The sequence below is a fragment of the Podarcis liolepis genome (genome assembly GCF_965112155.1).
Source record: "Podarcis liolepis genome assembly, chromosome: 3".
Classification (NCBI taxonomy): Eukaryota; Metazoa; Chordata; class Lepidosauria; order Squamata; family Lacertidae; genus Podarcis; species Podarcis liolepis.
The window spans coordinates 78,821,990-78,842,724 of NC_139557.1; the positions used below are offsets into that span (position 1 = coordinate 78,821,990).

The 20,735-nt window shown below is 39.3% G+C and overlaps 1 protein-coding gene across 19 annotated transcripts in view; it reads left to right on the forward strand.

The window, feature by feature from the left end:
- RYR2 (ryanodine receptor 2) overlaps window positions 1-20,735 on the forward strand; it is a 243,937-nt gene that overhangs the window by 104,127 nt on the left and 119,075 nt on the right. For 8 of the 19 annotated variants that reach the window (XM_083496695.1, XM_083496708.1, XM_083496709.1 and 5 more), the window contains 8 exons: window positions 576-679; window positions 1,575-1,658; window positions 3,114-3,273; window positions 10,510-10,614; window positions 15,467-15,614; window positions 16,470-16,678; window positions 17,801-17,975; window positions 19,374-19,582. In XM_083496695.1, the coding sequence (XP_083352821.1) occupies window positions 576-679; window positions 1,575-1,658; window positions 3,114-3,273; window positions 10,510-10,614; window positions 15,467-15,614; window positions 16,470-16,678; window positions 17,801-17,975; window positions 19,374-19,582 (1,194 nt within the window). The remainder of the gene's footprint in view (window positions 1-575; window positions 680-1,574; window positions 1,659-3,113; window positions 3,274-10,509; window positions 10,615-15,466; window positions 15,615-16,469; window positions 16,679-17,800; window positions 17,976-19,373; window positions 19,583-20,735) is intronic. The other 11 variants (XM_083496699.1, XM_083496700.1, XM_083496704.1 and 8 more) reach the window with 2 other exon arrangements.

A 20,735-nucleotide genomic window follows, 5' to 3' on the forward strand; every position in this document is an offset into this window, starting at 1 on the left:
TAGCCTGCACCCAAAGGCCATGGCTCCCAGCACCAGGTGGGATGGCTCCTGACCTATATTTGCCATAGCAAATTTCACGTTACATGAAATATCTTACAACTCGGCCAACAGTTATAAATACATCCTTCCTATATAGCACAGTACAGTGGTACCTCGGGTTACATACGCTTCAGGTTACAGACTCCGCTAACCCAGAAATAGTACCTCAGGTTAAGAACTTTGCTTCAGGATGCGAACAGAAATCATGCTCCGGCAGCGCAGCAGCAGCAGCAGGAGGCCCCATTAGCTAAAGTGGTGCTTCAGGTTAAGAACAGTTTCAGGTTAAGAATGGACCTCCAGAACAAATTAAGTACTTAACCCGAGGTACCACGGTACTTAAAACTCACCATCATTGATTTCAATGGGAGAGATTTAAACAACTCTCACACTGAAATCAATAACAGCTAAAAGTGCCTGACTTTGACTGGATTATTATCTAATATTTCTGACATGGTACAAACTCCTTTTCAGTAATATAGGTCATTTCGACTTACCGTTCTAAGACAGATTTAAGCTCAGTGTTTCCTTTATTGCAGGTTAGAGATGACAACAAGCGACAGCATCCATGTTTGGTGGAATTTGCAAAACTGCCAGAGCAAGAGCGAAATTATAATCTCCAAATGTCACTAGAAACACTAAAGTAAGTTTGTAGCTTGCTCACTCTAATCATAAGTGTTTTTATGTTTCTTCAAAAAGATTTGGGTGTGTGAACTCTTAAATAGTCTATGAGGTTTGCCTTGTATAGGAATAACAAAATGCCCATCTGTTTGGTGGGTGGTGATAAATCAGTGTGATTACTTAAGTCTTCTAGTAATCTTCTCAAACAGATTTTGGTGATTTCTACATTAATAACTTTGGATACTGCTCTGCTGCTTGCCTCTTTGGCAGGATCTGTAGATGTGCCAAATAAATGTTGCTACATTTAAACATGCTTTCTGAATTTCTTCCTTAAGATTAAGGGAAGTGGGACTGATTCAAATGGTCTGCCTCCCCCCACTTAATAGATCAAAATGTCTTCTAGAGAGTGGTAGGGGATGTCTTACCCCATGTTGATGGTCTCCCAGCTGATTCCCTGGTGGCCTACTGGAATGTGGAGCTCACGAGGTTCAGATTCCTGAAGAGGTAGACTCCACTGTGGTAGCAGGGTTGGGGCAGGAGAGTGCTGGAGCTCTGTCTAGTCAAGTTGTATACGATCAGTTTCAAGCTGTTATCTCTGAGGATGTGGGCAGGCTGTTTGGATGAGTGAAACCATCTGCCTGTCTCCTTGTCCATACTCGCTCATAAATGCAAACCAGGCAGAGCTGGGCAATGGGCTCCATGGGGTGTGTGTGAATGCTTCTCTCAGTGAGTAATGTATTGTATAAATACAATCCCAAAAAAGTATTTTTGAAGGGAGATACCAAAACCTGGCCCACAGGTTATAGGAATTATTATTTTTGTCTTGCAAACATCGCTCTCCACAAACCTAGCAGTTGTAGCTTTGCTTTTCAACATGCCAATTTAAGTTCCTATAAGCTATTGATTTTCTCCTCCAGAACACTGCTGGCGCTAGGTTGTCATGTTGGGATTGCTGATGAGCATGCTGAGGAAAAAGTGAAGCAACTAAAACTTCCAAAGAAGTAAGTTTAAATTCAGAAAATAAAATGGAAGATGTGTAGGTGTGTGTAAAGTAGGAGTCTGCCTTCCTGTCCAGTCTCACTTGTGTGTTTATCATATCACTGTACTTCCTTGAGTCAAATTGATAATCATGGGCTCTTGGGGGGGTTCTCTTTTAATGGTAAGCAAATGCACTCATACAGTTGCAACAGTTCACTTATATAAGGCAATGGCAGCAAGTGAAAGAGAGGTCAAGAAGGTGAAACGGTGGTTATCACCACAGTTCTTGAGCTCCACCAGAATGGGATTGGGGAAGAACAGACAGAGGAGTGCGTGAACAAGCAACTGCATAGGCAACCTCTGCTAGCTTCCTTAGTATCTTCTGAACTGATCGCTTTGTGGCTTCCTCTGTTCTTGGGCTCAAGGCTGGCAGTAGCAATACCATTTTAATGATGTCTCAGATTTATGACGCCAACCAAATTGTCCATGGTACTGCATGAAGCTTTCTCATCTCAACTGAGCCTGGTCAGCAGTGATGGCCAAACTCGGCCCTCCAGATGTTTTGGGACTACAACTCCCATCAACCCTAGCTAACAGGACCAGTGGTCAGGGATGATGGGAATTGTAGCCCGAAAACAGCTGGAGGGCCAAGTTTGGCCATCACTGCTGTACAGCATTTGTTGTGCAGGATATGCCAACCCTACTGCTGTGCATTCACACTGAGAAAACCCATTTTGCCTTCTTGAGATATGCATGCTTTTGCCTCAGTTTGAGGGAGAAATCACATTCCTCATCAGCAACTGACTGAGAAACAACTTGCCCCATTTGCTTGTCCTACTATTATTTCCCTTTCATAAACCTGTCAGAATACCATGGATGCTGTTGCTCCACATAGCTTGCTCTGTTACAATGGGATGAAGATCTATACGTTCATGTGTTCCTATATTTGATCACAACTTCCTGGTTCTTTGTTTAAGAAAGTATATAATTAATGCCTCACAATCTTAAAATTTTTAAGACAGTCTTAAGAAGTGCGCTAATGACAATGGTGGCTTTCAAAGAGATGAATTATACACTTTCCTCAAAATGTTTAAGTGTTATTTCAGGAAAAACTGTGAGGGGGAAAAAATCAGACTCTTTTTTTCATGCTTAAAATGCTTGCCCCAAACATTCAGCATAACCAAAACAAAGAGAGCAATCAACTTTTATTATATGGTTGAAATTTCAATATTTTTAATTGGTGATGAAACACTTTACTGTCGTAATAGTTACTATAATAATAGTAATAATACTAGCAGCTGTTCAAGTAGCCTACTAAGACCGCATGAGTTGAATATAATTCTGGTTCAGAGAACAGCATTGTGCTGTAATAAACCTCATGTATGTCACCTTGTTTTGCTGTGTTTTGCTGTTCTAAAATGTTGAGAGACATGCATATAAGAGTGATCTCACTGAACTATTTTACTCTCATCTAACAGTTATCTATTGTCTAGTGGATACAAGCCTGCTCCTATGGATCTGAGTTGTATCAAACTGACCCCTTCTCAGGAAGCTATGGTTGATAAACTTGCAGAGAATGCTCACAATGTATGGGCAAGGGATCGTATCAGGCAGGGTTGGACATATGGAATCCAGCAGGTAAGTCCCTGGTGGATGCTTGAAAATTCACTGATAACTGCAGATATTGTGGAACTCAAATGATATTTTGAGGGTGGGTAGTAAAGCAGATGAATATGACTACTGGAGTTCGGGATTTGATTTGGGTAGGTGTGGTGGGTTCCTTGGAGACAAGTAAGGATAGTTTCTAGGTGCTTAAATAACTACTTAAAGAAGGAAAAACTTCTTTTAATATGCCATCTAGAACAAATTGATTCATTTGGAATTCTGTGTATAAGAAATGTTTTTATTTGTGACTGGGAATCAGACATGTTACCTGAAGATTTAAGTGGCAGTGATCAGGGTTATTAAAGTTTTGTTTATGTTTCCTTTAAGCCTGAAATACAGTCACTTGATTCATTTGACTTACAACTTTTAAATTTGAATGAGTTATTCATTCAACTACGCAGGTAGACCAGTATCTGTACCCATCATGTCTGAAGCTGGGGAGGGATATGATTTAAAGCCTCAAAGGAGCATTGGAAAGGGGTGCTGAACCCTACCAATTCATTCCACTTCTCTGAATCCCACAGCCCATCCCCCGAAGTATTTTTTCCTACAGTAATATTCAGATTATGGATGCAAACCTGCTAAGGAAAAAGGCCCCCAAGTGAAAGATGGTATGTGGGTACTCTTTTGATGCTTTAAATCATGCCACTTTTTGCTTTTTAACTGAAAATTGAACATAGAAGATTGCTGCATTGAGGTCTGTTATTAATATTAAGCAACTTGACAATAAGCTACAGCACATAAATACAATTTAAAACCAGAGAAAAATTCTATTAGAAATTGACATTGTTCTTAAAAAAATATTGGCCTGAGGACCAGATGACTTCACTTCCAAGTATTATAAACAATTCAGAGAAACATGGTTACCATATATGGTCCACCTATTTAATAACCTAATGAGAGGATCACCCATCCCCCAAACATGGTACAACTCCAAGACTGTAGCTATCTCAAAAACATTTAAAGACCACCAAAAAGTAGAATCTTTTCAACCAACCTCTGATTAATCAGGATCGTAAAGCATTCACAGAACACTCAGACCTTCAAGACAACGATCCAGATTTACACAATTAATAATTAAACCATTTATATCAAGTGGCAAATGCAACGTAACGAGACACTGGAAAGACCTTTCTGGTACAACACTAGATAACTGGTACAAAACAGTTTGGGAAACAGCCCTCCTTGAGAGATTAACTAATAAACTATGGTTGACTTGTGGACAGATAAAAAAAATGGCTTTACCATTTACTGTGGTTTAATCTCATATCAGATGCCAGTAATTCAGAAAATGAACAATTCCCCCTCCCCCAGCAGCAATTGGTTGAATCTGGTTGGTGTAAATTTAAATTTAAACATTGTTTTCACTTTCAACCCATGTTCATCAATATGCCAACACTTCATATTTCTTCATTGAGCAAAAATAACCATTACTCAATATTTAATCTAAGCAAAACCACAAGGGCTCCTGATTAGGTGTTTAGCTCTGCAATGCTGAATGTTATCTGTTAGTTCTGTTCTATCCTTTCCCCCCTCTGTTTTTGTTTAAACTAATTCACAAACCAAGAGCTTACACATTGACCACTAATAATGAAACTTACGTTACAGATATTATTGCAAATTTATTGTGTTATTCTTGTGATATACAGACGACATGAGAAGGCTTGGTCTATTTATTTGTATTATTTATTATACTATGATGCTTGTTTATAAAACCCAGTAAAAAGCTATTTTAAAAAACCCTAGAGAAAATTTAAAACACTAACAATGCAAGGTACATAAAATGCCCAGTTCCCAACTGATTAATATGGGGGAGAAGTGGTCTTTATGGACCAGAAGAGTTTGGATTTGATATCCCGCTTTATCACTACCCAAAGGAGTCTCCTTTCCCTTCCTGCCCCACAACAAACACTCCGTGAGGTGAGTGGGACTGAGTGAAGTGTGACTAGCCCAAGGTCACCCAGCATGTGGAGGAGCGGAGACATGAACCCAGTTCCCCAGATTAGGAGTCTACCCCTCTTAACCACTACACCACACCAGGGCTATAATATCTCAAAGACAACTCTCCATATGAACTCACTCCAAATCTCTGGATTGCTTTGATCAGCAGCTTCATGTAGATGTTAAACAGCATGGGGGATAAGATCAACCCTTTTGGATCAACCCAATTGAAGACAGTTGAGCAGTATACCCCAAGTACCACTCTCTGCGGGTGGCCATCCAAGTAAGCCTGGAATCATGGCAACACAGTGCCACCCAGTCCAAATTCAGACAGCTCCTCCAGAAGAACACCTTGCTTCATGGCATTGAAAGCTGCTGAGAGATCAAGGCGAATCAACAGGGACACCCACACCCTTTCCCCCAATAGAGATATTTGTGCAAGGCAACCAAGGCAGTTTCTGTGCCAGAACCAGACCTAAACCCCAATCGAAATGATTCTATCAAATCATTCTTGTTGAAGGTAGTCTGGAGCTGGATGGTGACCACTTGCTCAAGAACCTTTCCTTGGAAGGAGATATTTACAACTGGGTGGTAGTAATTAAAATCTTCTGGGTCCCAGGATGATTTCTTAACCTTACCATTCCATTGAGTTGGGAACTCAGTCTCCAAGGAATGGCACCAGGGTGAGGTGTGTGCATGTGCATTCTATGGGGGGGAGTAAAGTATAGTAAATTATTATTGAAGTAAATATAATTTTCCTTACAAAAAAACCTCTACAGAAATCTGTTGCAAATGTGATCATTGAGCTATGAATGAACCTTTCCTCTGTAAATTAAGTCTCTTCATTCCTCTCCCTCTGCACAAGTCACAGTTAAACCACAAAGCCTCTAATTAACCAAACCCATGAAACTACGGTTACTACTTTTGGAACAAACTAGTATTTAAATCCAATTTTAAACTATAGTTTAATATCCTGACATGTTCGAAAGCTGTAACCATAGTTTCCTTGTTTAGGCAAAACAGGAAGCTATTCTTAATTGAAGACTTCCTGGTTTGTTTGTTCGCAGCGTGAAGAAAGGAACAAAGAGGCTGCATACATAGGCAAAAGTATTGTTTATGTATTGAATTTGGTAAATTGAGATTTAACATCCAAACATTGTCATTGTATCAAGCTACTATACTCAATATACTAAAAAATAAGCATCTTCATTCCTGCCAAAAAGTACAGTAGCATTTCACAGTTGGAAAACTGAGTTCTAATGAATACAACCTTTGTAACTAAATTACCACGATGTTATAGAAAAGTAATTTTCAAAATGTAACAGGCTTTTTGCTGTAACATAATCATAGCTCATCATCATCATTATTTATTTCTAACTGGGATGTAGAAGTTTCTTTTGTTTTCGTTTGTTTTTTGCACTGACACAATCATCAGCTTTTTATTTGAGATCCATGTCTTTTGTTAAAAGAAGAGTATGTTTTCCCTTTATGGTGTGATGACAACTGCAACAACACAAATTCACATGCATATTCTCATTTTTAGGAACAATATATTTATAACAGTGAATTACATACTTAAGTTATCATATTTAAGTTGAGGCTATGTATTTCTAGGTTACTTACTGTTCATCAATTACCTGTAATAAACCTAAGTCACTAGAAATGTCTGTTCCTTAGTCAAGTAGTGAAAACTTCAAGCATCACCATCTTCTGCATACCCAACTGATGTTAATGCAGATTGATTTTTGAAAGTCCCCTTACCTTATTCAGTGGGCAGTGTTGCAGCCAGGCCCCGCAGTGACCCAGCCAAGGGGTTACAGAGTGAGGTTTCAGGGAACCAAACAGAGGGCCTTCTCTGTAGTGGTGCCTGCCCTGTGGAACGCCCTCCTATCAGATGTCAAGGAAATAAACAACTACCTGACTTTCATAAGACATCTGAAGGAAACCCTGATTAGGGACTTTTTAAATGTTTTATCATGTTTTTAATATTCTGTTGGGAGCCACCCTGAGTGGCTGGGACAACACATCCAGATGGGTGGGGTATAAAAAATATATTACAGTCGTACCTTGGATCTTGAACGCTTTGGCTCCCGAACAAATCGGCTCCCGAACTATCGAAACCTGGAAGTGAGTGTCCTGGTTTTCAAACATTCTTTCGGAGGCCGAACATCCAATGGGGCTTCCACGGCTTCTGATTGGCTGCAGAAGCTTCCTGCAGCCAATCAGAAGCCGTGCTTTGGTTTCTTAACGTTTTGGATGTCGAACAGACTTCCGGAATGGATTCTGTTTGACTTCCAAGGTATGACTGTATTATTATTAATTCTTGTTATTATTGTTGCCTATTTAAACCCATAAAACAAAACCCGCTTGTTCCTGTGCTTTATTTATCCACAAGGTGACCGTGAGTCATGGGGCCTTGGCACACAAGTTTTCACTGAAGTGGCTGGGTGCATATTTTGAAGTAAACCAAGATGCACTTTATCTTCCAGAGTCATTAGTTGCCGCATATAAACTAGCTGCTAGAGCTGGCTGGCTCCAGATTGTGTATTCAGCTTTAAGCATGTTGTAGGAAATTTGCAAATACATTTTGCTTACAGCCAGGAAGTTACTTTAAGCCTGTGGTCTTCTGCCTACCTTTTATCTGAAAGTCAGAGCTTCAGCAGCTTTTGTACACGCACACGCACACAGACACACACAAAATATCCTTTGACATTATTGAATGCTGGAGATGCTGCATAAATAAAATCAACTATATGATACAAACACCTTTCCTTCTGTTGGTCTGAGAGCTTTCTCTTTTGCCACAACTCTATGCTTTCCTGAATTCCCTGTATTATTGTTGGCACCACTCCATTGTATTTCTGTTTCTGTGTTATTGCTGACTATTTTCACACAATAAACATTTCCACCAATAAAAGTTTCAACACAGTATGTGGTTACATACCACAGTGAGGATTTCATGTAGTAATGATGGAAATAAGTTGGCATTCCACATCATTCTTTCCAGAGCAGGAATGTCCACCATTTGTAGAAATGTCCAGAGTTCTTATTCACACCACATTATTGATGGAAATTTGGGAACTGATGAGCTCTAGAGTCAAGTTTTCTTGTGATTAAAAAAAAGCAGAAATCTAGATAAAACCCTAAAAACATTTTCCTGGGATTTATTTGCACAATTTTCATCATCCATCAGAAAATACATGGATGCTATAAAGGCTGCAAAACTATGGGTGGTGAGTGGGCGGAAATGGGAGTTTCTCTCTTATTCTACAGAGAAAGTAGTGAGAATAACAGTGTTTGAGCATATATTTTTTTCTAACCTATAAACTGTTCTCCTAAAACTAGATACTGAGTAATGAGAGGAACTGTTCTAAATGTGTTTCAATGCAATCCCATTAAGTATCACTTCCCATTATTCAGGAATGACCTAGTCATTCAAAAGAGCCATGGAATGGGTCCTTGTGAGCCCTAATATAAATTATAATGACTGAACATAGTTGTACATAGTACTTCAGTAAATGATGTGTTAAGCATCTATCAGTATTCTGGTTTATTAATTTAGCATTTCATATTTCATTTCTTAGAGATATTTTGATTGAAAATATGAAGGCCGCTGTAGTCTTTACAATAGAGATAAATAAACGGCCACAGTTTCTGTCAAATATTTCTCATATTGCTATTTTTAAAAATATTTTTTTGTAACTTGGCCTGCAATCTTAAGCCTACCTCTGAAGCTTCTTAAAATCAGTGGAGCTTAGCTTCCAGGTAACATTGCATTCTTGATAGCCACTCATGACAGATATATGACATGGGGAGTGTGGTAAATTAGCACCACAACCAACCGTTGCATTGAAAAGTTTTAAGCTGTGGATACTGGAAATGTTTGAATTGGAGCCCTCTTTAGAGGCTATGCTACCTGCAATAAGCCAGAGCCAAGAGTAGCCTAAACCGGGAGATATGCAAAGTGGGTTGGCATGCCCAAGTGGGTTGGGGTGTGGGCAGAGAAGATGTGTAGGATAGCCAAGCCTACCCAGGACTGATGGAAGCCTGGCACATGGACTTGGGCCAGCAAAATTTCAAACAAGCTAGGTCCACGTGTGTTGACCCAGAAAATCTGACTTGAGACCCTCTACAGACCAAGGCTGTGTGGGTTTTTTTTTTAATTGGCGAGAGTCCCAATATCAGTTATACCACTCCCATTTCCCCCCCAGCTTCCAGGTGTTCCCCATTCAAATGAATGCACAGAAAAGCATTCCCAAACTAGACTGGGACAGTTCCAGTGGGATGAAATGAGTAGATAATAGGCATATCTACTTTTTGCTACTTCTTATATTTTTTCCAACTTCGTATTGAGTCCTTGATTACACTAAATAGGCTGGTTCTTCAGTTACATTTTGTAGCCAGAAAAAAAAAATCTCTGCAAATTAGGTCTGAAAAAATTTGAGAGGACAGTTGGATTTGGCAACAATAAATGTGGCTGGTCTATGAAAAGGATTGTGAAGAGAAAAAAAAGGTAGTGTGACACTAATCTTCGTTTTTCATAAACACATTGCTTCCCTTTATTTGATATCTGTACTAACGCTTCTGCCTAGCTTCTTTACTGGAGTATATCACTGGTTACATTTGTCATAGCTGGATTTTACTGTGAGATGTTACAGTACAATATGTTGGCTCGAAGTGCTTTGATGCATAGCTCTTTTTCTAGCAAGTGATGAAATCATATTAAGGAACAATCTTTCAATGCATGCAATTTGTAGGAAAGAACTTGCGAAAGACAGGGTAGAAATATATATCACCTTCCTTCTCTGTGCTGTTTAACACAACATGTGATATGATGTGGTATCATTGCAGTGACAGTTGATGAAGTCAAGGAGGGAATTGGTAGTAGACAAATGCATTCTTGCTATGTCGTACCATGCATTAAACAAGAGGGAAGAGCCACAGGACAGTGGCAGCTCTGTGTCCCTCTCATGGTCTAATTCCACCTTTAATCAATCATGGAAACTACTGTAAGAAGTAAACTCAATCTCACTGAATGATGGACCCAGATGCTTTGCTGATTTTTTCTTATTTTCCGTACTGAAAATTAAAGGGATACTGTCAAGTAGTTTATGTCCCTATTATTACTCATTTCTGTTGTTAGAATCTATTCAGGAAATCCCTTATTTTCTTCTATGGAATCCACCACTTCTTTTCAAGGAACCTTTCAAGAGCAATAGCTGCTGTTTATGCATGATTGTACACAGTATTTTTATTCTGCTGCTGCAGAGCCAGCCAGCCAGCCAGCAGAAGGACCACACGTTATTTAGTATGCCCTCTTCACAGAACTGTGCTGACAGCATTGATGGCAGGGATCACAAACAAGTAAGTACTGTAAGTAAGGCACAGCTTCTTAAAAGTGCATTGGTTTGCAATGGTAAAAGGTTAGATCTAGTGTTGCCAGTGTTCTGCCCACCAAAAGGACACTCCCAACATCTGCTAATGGAAGGGGGAGAGGTGATTTTCAGTGATACCCGCTCCCTCCTGTACCCCTGAAAATCTGCTCCAGTGGCTTGGGGACCCTCCAGAACAGCACAGGAAACATCAAGGGGGAATGTGTGAAAACCACCCCTTCCATTAGCGAGAGCCTAAACTGGATTGAAGGCCCTTGCATTCATGAAAGGACCCCTCTTGTGTACAGAAGGGAACTATTGGCTCAAACAAAAAATAAATTCTGAACTTAATGAAAATACTTGACAGTGTCCCTTTATAGGAGGATGTATCATATTTTAGGTCATATTTGAATCAATACAATCTTATAAGATTTAAAATATAGCATGTATTTAATTAATTACTAATTGCAACAGTATATTTCAAAATCCACCTAAATTCTAAATTATGAAAACAGTGCATGTTATGAAGAGGTAGATTTGTGACTAAAATCCAGTTTGCCTTTAGTAGCTAAGCCCCAGGTTTAGCCATCAGGATTGGACCACTGGATCCTATGTACTTTCACATTTTCTATCTTTCATTAAAATGCAGTTGCTGCAGTTCATTATATACTAGATTTATGGCATTGAATCTATGTAAAAAAGTAGGAAAAAAGCAATGACACCCGTTTTCCTTTTCAGTTATTAAGTACATCTCATAAAAAAGAGAGGACTGCTTTCTTACACATTTCAAGTTGTTGTAACTACTCTCTTTATAAGAGGCTGTTGTTAAGTGTTGCAATGAGTTTCTTAGAACTTTGCTCATTCAGCACTTCCCATAGAATTCTGAAGTGAAAGGAAGGTTAAGTTTTGTAGAAAAGGCACCAGATGAGTATCTGGAGCAAGAGTGTGTAGTGCACAAACATCCTTTATAGTCTAAAAGCTTTGCTGTGAAATATTTTAAGTTTTCTAAGATATTTTAATTTTTCTAAGATGTATGGTAGATCTTAGAAATGGTTGCTGTATAAGCAACCTGTCCAGACCCTTGCTATCACAGGAGACTAATGCAAGCTATAAAGCAAATACCCTTGTGGTAGTTCAATTTTATACCGCTTAACATTTAAAATAATCTCTGAGTGGTGTACAGTCTTAAAAAAACAGTGGTATACTAGTTTTCATACAAAAACACAGCCTAAAACCAGCAAAACAGCAATGGAAAAACACATAAAAACACATACAATTTAATAAAACAGAAATTCAGAATATTCAGTCATATAAAACAGGATCCAGTCTTGTAGGAGAGTCTTTGCAAGATGTCTGAAGCAACTGATAGTTGCTGCTTCACATATGGCAGAGGGAAGGGCTTTCCATAGTACAGGGGCAACAGCAGAAAATCTCTATTCTTGGGTCACCACCCTATGATATTCTGTAGGGTAGGATGGGGTGCTGTGAGTAGAAATTCCCCAGATGATCATTTGACATAACTGTCCAAGAATACTGCTGGGGTAGAGATGGAGTGAGATCTTTGCATTACTGTTAGGTCTACTGGCTGTTTCTCATGCTTGTATTTGATTATATGTTTCCAATATCAGTATTGATATATTGGAGCGAACTGTAAACTTGGATTTTCAAAATGTTATTGGGTAGGTGAAAGCTTGATTTTCTCTGGAGGTCAATTGAAACATGAAACATGGTTAAGCTACATAATATTCTATAGCCTAAGAAGAACGCCCTTTAGTTTAGAGTTCTGCTTCTCATGCTGGCCATCTAGGTATGTTTGAGAAGCTAACAAAAACAAAATTTCAAAATAACACATCCAGATTGTAGGCATCTGTTTTATGAGCATGTTCTAAAGCAACCCTGAATCCCCTACTTTCATTATCTCTAGCCAGCATGGTAAATGGTTGGGGATGATAGGAGTTTTTGTCCTACAATGTGTGGGAACTCAGAGATAGGAAAGACTGTTCTATAGTTGTAAACTGATGTCATTAAACAACCAAACTGCATCCAATTCTGTAAGTCAGGTAGTCACGTCTCTCTTCACTCCTGCTGGAACATCTCTTCTGATATAATACCATGTTTTGTGTTGGTGTGACAGTACCGGTGCAGACACTATTCATTGCACTAACAGTTCTTAATAAATTATTTGTTACTAAACTTCTTCCTTAGAAGGAAAAATTTCTATTTTGTTAATTTGTTCAATCTCTTAACCAAAACTTTCACTTCAAGTTTTGTTTGGTACATACAGTGCTGAAGTTAAAATAATAATAATTTTCACTTCGTTAGACTTCTAAGATCTAGTAAAGGGTAAGTCAGTGAGCAAAAAATATGGTATTATAATAAGGTAAAAATAAATTGTGCACAAAGGACAAAATATAAATGATGATAGGACTTTGTCCCCTACAAAGGTTAGGTCTAGAGATGTAATTTCATAGTCTTTCAGTTATTTCAGTTCCTCAGGATTGGTGCTATACAAAAGAAGACCTTCAACAATCTTCAAGTATCTGAAAAGTAGTATGGAATTAAATAGCAATGAGTTCCATTCCCCCCCCCCCCCATTTTCCTCTTCTTACGAACTATCAAAGATGGCTGTCAATAGCAAATATCAGTGTCAGAAATCATGGACCAATGTAGCATTGGTTACATTTTATGTTGTGGTGTCATGATGTGGATTGTTACTTCATCCACATCATAACACCACAGTCCATCAAAGCAGATTTGCATGCGCAACTGATACAGATGTTCATGCTGGTGCTTGACATGCATCATGATGCTCTCATGTTGAACTTCATAGTTACATTTGATGTCCATCTTCCTCTATGCTCACACAACAAAGAGTGACTAGAATTGGATTCACCATGAAATGAGAGATTCTGGCTAGCTGGTGAAAATACATCTTGTTCCATCTGCTGTGGCACATGGCACACAATGGCTGGTTTGCTCATGGCAATAGAGCTTCTTTTGACAATCCACGGCTTTGGTTGTCTCCATTTTGGACCAGGTCGCAGCTTCTCGTACTTTGTCATAGTGAACTTCATTCTGCCTTCTTCAACTATAATGAAGATAAACCAAAATAGATGCATTACTAGGCTCACTTTCGTCCACCAAAGGAAATGGATGTTGCATGGCAATGTAGGCTCGCTATACCCTTTGAAGGTCCCTGGGAAACAAAGAATGAAAGATGGTTGTTGTTGCCATCCGTCTTGAGAGACAATGGAGTGCGCCTCTGAGGGCGAAGCAAAAGGGATAAACCTCACAGTAGCATGTTTATTGGAAAAGGTTTTTATAGGGCTCAGAGTGAATCTGGTTAATCATAAGTTGCATGGTTTTATTATAAGGATCACCAACCCAGTGGTGTCTGTGGGCACCAGGTTGATGGTCCTCATGCATTTTTTTTTTTTGGATGAAAAAGAAGTAGCAGGCACTTCCTTCACCTTTGGAGGTGCTTTTCTGAATGGGTGGGTGTTTGTGTAATTGAGAGATGTCCTTGGCCAGAGAGAGGAGGATAGATGTATGTGGTGTTTGTGTGTGTGTGTGTGTGTGTGAGAGAGAGAGAGAGAGAGAGAGAGGTATGCAGCCTGTTAGTTTAATCTGTATGAGAGAGGGAGAGATAGTTATGTGACTCTGTACATGTTAAGTGTGTGTGTGTGTGTGTGTGTGTGTGTGTGTGTAAGAGAGAGATTCATGTGGTGACTCTGTGTGTGTGTGTGTGTGTGTGTGTGTGAATGCGTGTGATGTGGTCACTTTGTATATTTTTTTCCTGGTACTGGGGAACAGTAACAGCATTTTTGTGTAGGGGTTTGTGTGTTCAGGGGAATCAGTCTCCACAAACAGAACCAGCAGAACACAGTTGACATCTGACAGCAAACATGAAGTTATTCGGATGGGGGAATAGTAATAACTGTACACTAATTTGGTTTTTTGCCATGCCTCCTATGGCAGCCATTTTATGTTAGGCCATTCTTCCATGGTAACTATTTTGTGACTGGCATCCCCAGCACCTTCTCATAATCTGAAATGTGCTCACTGATCCAGAAAGGTTGTTGAGCCCTGTTCTAATACATATACTAAAAGGATATTTTCTCACGGAGAAATGCCTTTTAGTGAAATGAACCCTTTCTGAGCAAATGGGAACATTAACTTATTTTGATTATTTGCATACATGCCAGGTTGCCTAACACATAGCATGGTTTCTCTGCTTTGGCTATAGCAAACAAACAGTAATCCAAGTTATAATGGTTCTGGTGCTTTGCTTTTTGCCTTGGAAAATAGCTCTGCTACTGCTATATTATGCAAGGACTGCTTATCCTGAAACAGTTTTTGTAATGTCATTCAGATATCACAATACAAAATAGGGGAACCCCCCCTTTAAAAATACAAGTAGCTCAATCTTTTCCCAGGTGTGCATATTTTGAAGAAAACTGTGGTATGTTTGTACAGACACCTCTTCTGCCTGGTGGCATACACAGATATATTGTGTTCAGATATCTGAACCAAAGTATGAAAGCTGATTCATAAGAAGCATATATATATATATATGCACACACAACCAAGTGTGTGTGTGTGTGTGTGTGTGTGTGTGTGTGTGTGTGTTTAAACACTAAATAAGTAGTATACTTATATACTTGTCATTTTTACAGAATTAGCCCAATTTTTAAGTACAATATTGATTGTACCAATTAATTGCTCTTTGTCTAAACATCAGATATTTTGGTTCAGTCCTGATCTTCTAATACACAATATTTTTTTTTAAAAAAAAATCTTATAAAATTTGCTAAAACTTGACTTTGTAATTAATTACTTTTATCTTTCTTCAGGATGTGAAGAACCGTCGAAACCCTCGACTTGTGCCCTATGCCCTTCTTGATGATCGCACCAAGAAATCAAACAAAGACAGTCTCCGGGAAGCAGTTCGTACCCTCATTGGCTATGGTTATAACCTTGAGGCTCCTGATCAAGACCATGGTATTGAAATGCTGCTTTTTAAAATAAGCACATGAAATCAATAATACAAGTGCTTTCATCACAACTATGCAACTTTTATATATATATAAAAAATCAAATTCTTAAAGTGTGCTACATACTAACAGAATTTAGGAATGCCCCATGGAAGCTGGGTATGGTTAAGAATGTTAGGTTGCAATCCTAACCATGTCAACTCAGACATATGTCCTACTGAAATTATTTGGGCCTTAGTGGGGTTAGGATTGCATCTTTAGCTGTCAAATCTCAATTCTGTCATGATTCCTTTATTTTGACAATTTTCTTACCATGCTGGAAGTTGTTTCCAATTCAGTTAGAATGGTATCTTAGTTCTTAAAGGAAATCATCCTAATGAATAAATAAAAGGAAAATTTGTAAACATTATTTCTTATTTATGTTCTCATTCTTTCCCCATTAGCTCCTGCAGTTGGCATTAATAACTATCTCAGATCTGGTTTTCGTTTTGTTTTCTAGTACCATATCCTCTGCTTAAGCAAGATTTCTTAATACACAACATTTTTCAAGTGAGGTGTTATAAGTTGCTCATCTATGACAGCCATCCTCCAGATGTTTTGTACTACAAGTTTCATAAGCCGCAGCAAGCATTGATGTGCTGTCAAGAATGGATGGTTAGATCCGAAACATATTTCACTATCAAGAGTTTATACTGCAATCCTATGCTTGTTTACTCTAAATGAAGACCTTTTGTGTTCAATGAAAGTTGCTCCTGGGTAACTGGGCAAAGCTGGAACCTCCACAATGATGAAGCGCCTTCAATCAGCTACTTTCCTATTTGCAAAAAGTAAATAAATGTTTATTATATTTTAAATTTTGCAGCTGCAAGACCAGATGTATTCTGTGGTATGATGGAAAGGTTTAGGATCTTCCGAACAGAGAAGACATATGCAGTGAAAACAGGAAAGTGGTATTTTGAGTTTGAAGTAGTGACCGCAGGAGACATGAGGGTTGGTTGGGCCAAGCCAGGTTGTCAACCGGATCAAGAGCTTGGATCAGATGAACAAGCATTTGTTTTTGATGGATTCAAGGTACGTATTTATTCATTCATTCATCCATCTCTGGGCTGAGTTTAGACTTGCGGGTTCTATTTTGTTTTGTACTAGAATGTCAAAGTCCAGGAGCTAGAGTCTGGTCATGCTGCAAAATAGTGACTTGAGGAAGGAGTCAACTGCTGGCTCAGAAATGGAGCCAGTTGCCTACTGCAACCCACGAGCTGTACCCTGGGACAGTGATATGTGTATACAATATATATGAGTGCTAATCTTAATGGGAGTTATTTCTAAAGCACATTTCCCCCTCTCCCCAATCAAGGCTGTTCTGTACCTAAGCATTTTCTGTCTATGTACTGGGTGGGTGAGGATCAGCTCTGGAGAGCAAATAAGAGGGAATGGGGACCTTCTTTACCGTCCCTCCTCTTCTGAAATATTCCTTTATAGTCCCTGCAAGGTGGAAGGGGACTACCATTAGAGCATGTATTCTGCAACTCTACTCCCCTCTGATATTTAAGCTGTCAGGGTTGAGCAGGTCAGTGGTCTCTCTCCCTCTGCTCACTGTTGTTCTCTCCCCCCTCCCCAACTGACACACTTTCCATACTTCAGCTGCTCCTGTCTCAATCATAGGTCAAGGAACAAAATGTTGCAGTGCATCCTCAACTACTAACATGAATTCTCTGGTGCAGAGTTCCAGCCAGCCAACATCCAGAATGTTGTTGTTGTCGTTTACTCGTTTAGTCATGTCCGACTCTTCGTGACCCCATGGACCAGAGAACGCCAGGCACATCCAGAATACCATCACACTAATAAATGATAATTTGCAAAAAAGCAAAGCAAATCAGTTGGCTTACAATGAACTTATAATTATTCAAATGAAATAGATATTCTTTGGATTCTGCTTCTGTTGTTTGTGTTGAGATGACAATATGCCCTACAAATCTTTTGATGCTTTTAACACTAATACTGTTAACCTTTCACAATGCTAATGGTAAGATTTGCAGTCCAACAGTTGCTTGCAACTACTCGCAGAATGCTATATGACAGTATTAATTGTAGTAGCATGTTAATTTATCTTTGGGGATGCTTATTAGTCATACACTGGAGGCACAGTCCTCTTAATTGCCTTTCATTCAAATAATGAAATCCTTTATTACCCAGGCTCAACGGTGGCACCAGGGAAATGAGCATTTTGGCCGTTCTTGGCTGACAGGGGATATTGTAGGCTGTATGGTTGACTTGAATGAGCGCACCATGATGTTCACTCTGAATGGAGAAATCCTTCTTGATGACTCGGGTTCCGAGCTAGCATTCAAGGACTTTGAGGTTGGTGATGGTAAGTTCTTTTTTCCTCTTAATAAAGTTTTTATTTATTTTCGTAATACATAAGGCACATTTTGAGAAAATAATTGTTCCAGCAATAAACGGCACACAACTTGCTGGTGATAGTAAGTTCTTAAACTATTTTATGCTGCTAACTGGCTTTGGTGGCAAGTCTTACTGTTATAGGAAAAAGTCTTTTAACATGTCATCCACATGACCTTAATGAAAATATACACCTGAGCAGCTCCACAAAAAACACCTCTGTAAGTAAATAAATAGTAAATGTTTCCCAGCAGTGTTTGGCAAGGTCATCCTCATGGCCATGAACAATGTCGCTGCTGTATTTTACATCAATGAATGGGGTAGAACGAGGTCTGGGACTATCTTGTACACGGACCTTGACTGAACACACCTATTTGCATGACTTTGCAATTATTCTATAGAATGACTAAGCTCCCCCTCACAGGAGGGACCTTTGTATTCTACTAGAGCTGCTGTTTCCCCTTTGACCTTTATTAGTGGACACCCTGTGTTGGAGATTTGCCAGGCTGCTGGCTGAGTTGAGTTGCATAAATTACTTTTCTTGAGACAGACCAGACAGCAGTCTATTTGCTTATTTTGGCCCTAACTATATTCATAGCCACATGCAGTTGCAGCAGTCCAGGGTCTAAGAGGAATTTTCCTCTCCACGTCTTAAATTTCTTGTTCTAAGCTTGAACATGTTCATGTTCATTTCAGCAACTTCCTCTTTTGTTCAGTTGTGCTGTGAGTTGAGGGTTTCTGCCCGCTAGGTTCATTTTGGGAGGGATGGGAAGCTCCTCACCCAGGTGAAGTCAGAAGTGGGCTCTCCCTTCCACCTGGAGAAGGTGATTTCCTCTCTTAAGAAGGGAAACATGGTAAGTTAAAATTGCTCCCCCACCCTACTGACAATGTTTTATCCCAATGGCAACAAAAGGGAATTTGAAAGACTTAAAAGAAGACATCCAAGATATATGGATGTGGGAAGAAGTTTTGTTTTATACTCCACCTTTTGATCAACTGATTCCCAAGGCAATTTACATTAAATTATAAGAATACAACTGAGGAGCAGTATTTTTACAGCATTTAGTGGAGCCAGGACTCTATTCAGATGTGGCAATGAACATTTGACACCATTGATTTACTTTGCTGAGAAGTCTGTTTCCAGGAATGATATTATATATGGCTAATTTGCCCTTTTCAATATAGGGAGTTCCACATGAGTACTGAATTTATATATTTTTGCATGCATTTTCCTATCCAGATAAAATTATGATATTATATATTTCAGAGACTTGTTCTTTTGGCTTGTGGGGAGAGGGGTAAATAAATAAAACAATTTTTGAATATTTATGATTCATGGATTGCATCTGTTTTTGTTTTGTTTTGGCAGGCTTGATACCTGCATGTAGCCTGGGATTATCACAAGTGGGCAGAATGAACTTTGGCAAAGAAGTGAGCACCTTGAAATATTTCACTATTTGTGGTTTGCAAGAAGGCTACGAACCATTTGCGGTGAATACAAACAGGGACATCACCATATGGCTGAGCAAGAGACTACCTCAGTTTCTCCCAGTACCACCAAATCATGAACATATTGAGGTTTGATATATCTTCAGTTCATTTTGTGGGCTTGGGCAGAGAGTTGATATAAAATTCCATTTTGCACTCACTAATCAGGGAGTTAGCTCAGTGGGGACTTACTTTTGTGTAGGCCTGAACAAAGTTAGAAATGTTCATTTTGGCATTTATTCATCCTAGCCTGTGTTGATTCCATTCTTCTGCAGAACCATAGCAAAGTAATTAATTATGTAAAGCTTGCAGATTTTTTAATAAAAAAGTTATACGAATAAATGCACATTGCATTCACTTCAGTGAATTCCATTCCTGAACACTCCTGAATGAGCAGGTGGAAAGTGTCTCCTCAGAGCAGAATTCTCCTATATCCCTGTTTCTGAATAAACCTGTATATGGTTGTAATGTTTCTTGGTGGAATTCAGTATGCTAAGTTCTCTTCTCAGTGAGTGTAGAAGGCATCTTTCATAGATGCAATCCCCAAGTTTATTTTACTGCAAACTGTCGATGCCTAATGCAGGGTTGCAAGCCTTCAGTGCAGCGGTTCTCAACCTGTGGGTCCCCAGATGTTGTTGGACTACAACTCCCATCATCCCTGAGCTCTGGCCTTGCTAGCTAGGGGTGATGGGAGTTGTAGTTCAACAACATCTGAGGACCCACAGGTTGAGAAAGGCTGCTTCAGTGGCAAGTCCCATTGTGCCATCATTCCAGTACATAAAGCAACAATTGTGGTATTAAATTAGATTTTCCCCCATGCCATGTAGATATCACTCAGTACTTGGATGTTCTTTGTTTTATTTTCTTTCAGATGTTGTTGGACTACAACTCTCCTCATCCCTGACTGCTAGTCCTGCTAACTAGGGATGATGAAAGTTGTAGTCCAACAACACTTGGGCACCTAAGGTTGAAAAAGACGGATCTAGATTATGAAGTTGGGAAAAGTTTACGTAGTCTATATATCCGTGTGGGATCTATCCCCTAAAGCATTGTGGGGTTAAGACAAAGCAGCAGTGGGGGACCTCTGGTCTGTGGGCCTAATTAGACCCACATGATTTTCCATTTGGCCCAAGAGGCAGTTTCAGCCAAGCCACACCCACCTGCCCTACACATATATGATGTATATGATGTCTGGTGTAAGGCAGGTAAAGATGCAGCTGGGCTGAAAGGAAGTCAGTTTTCA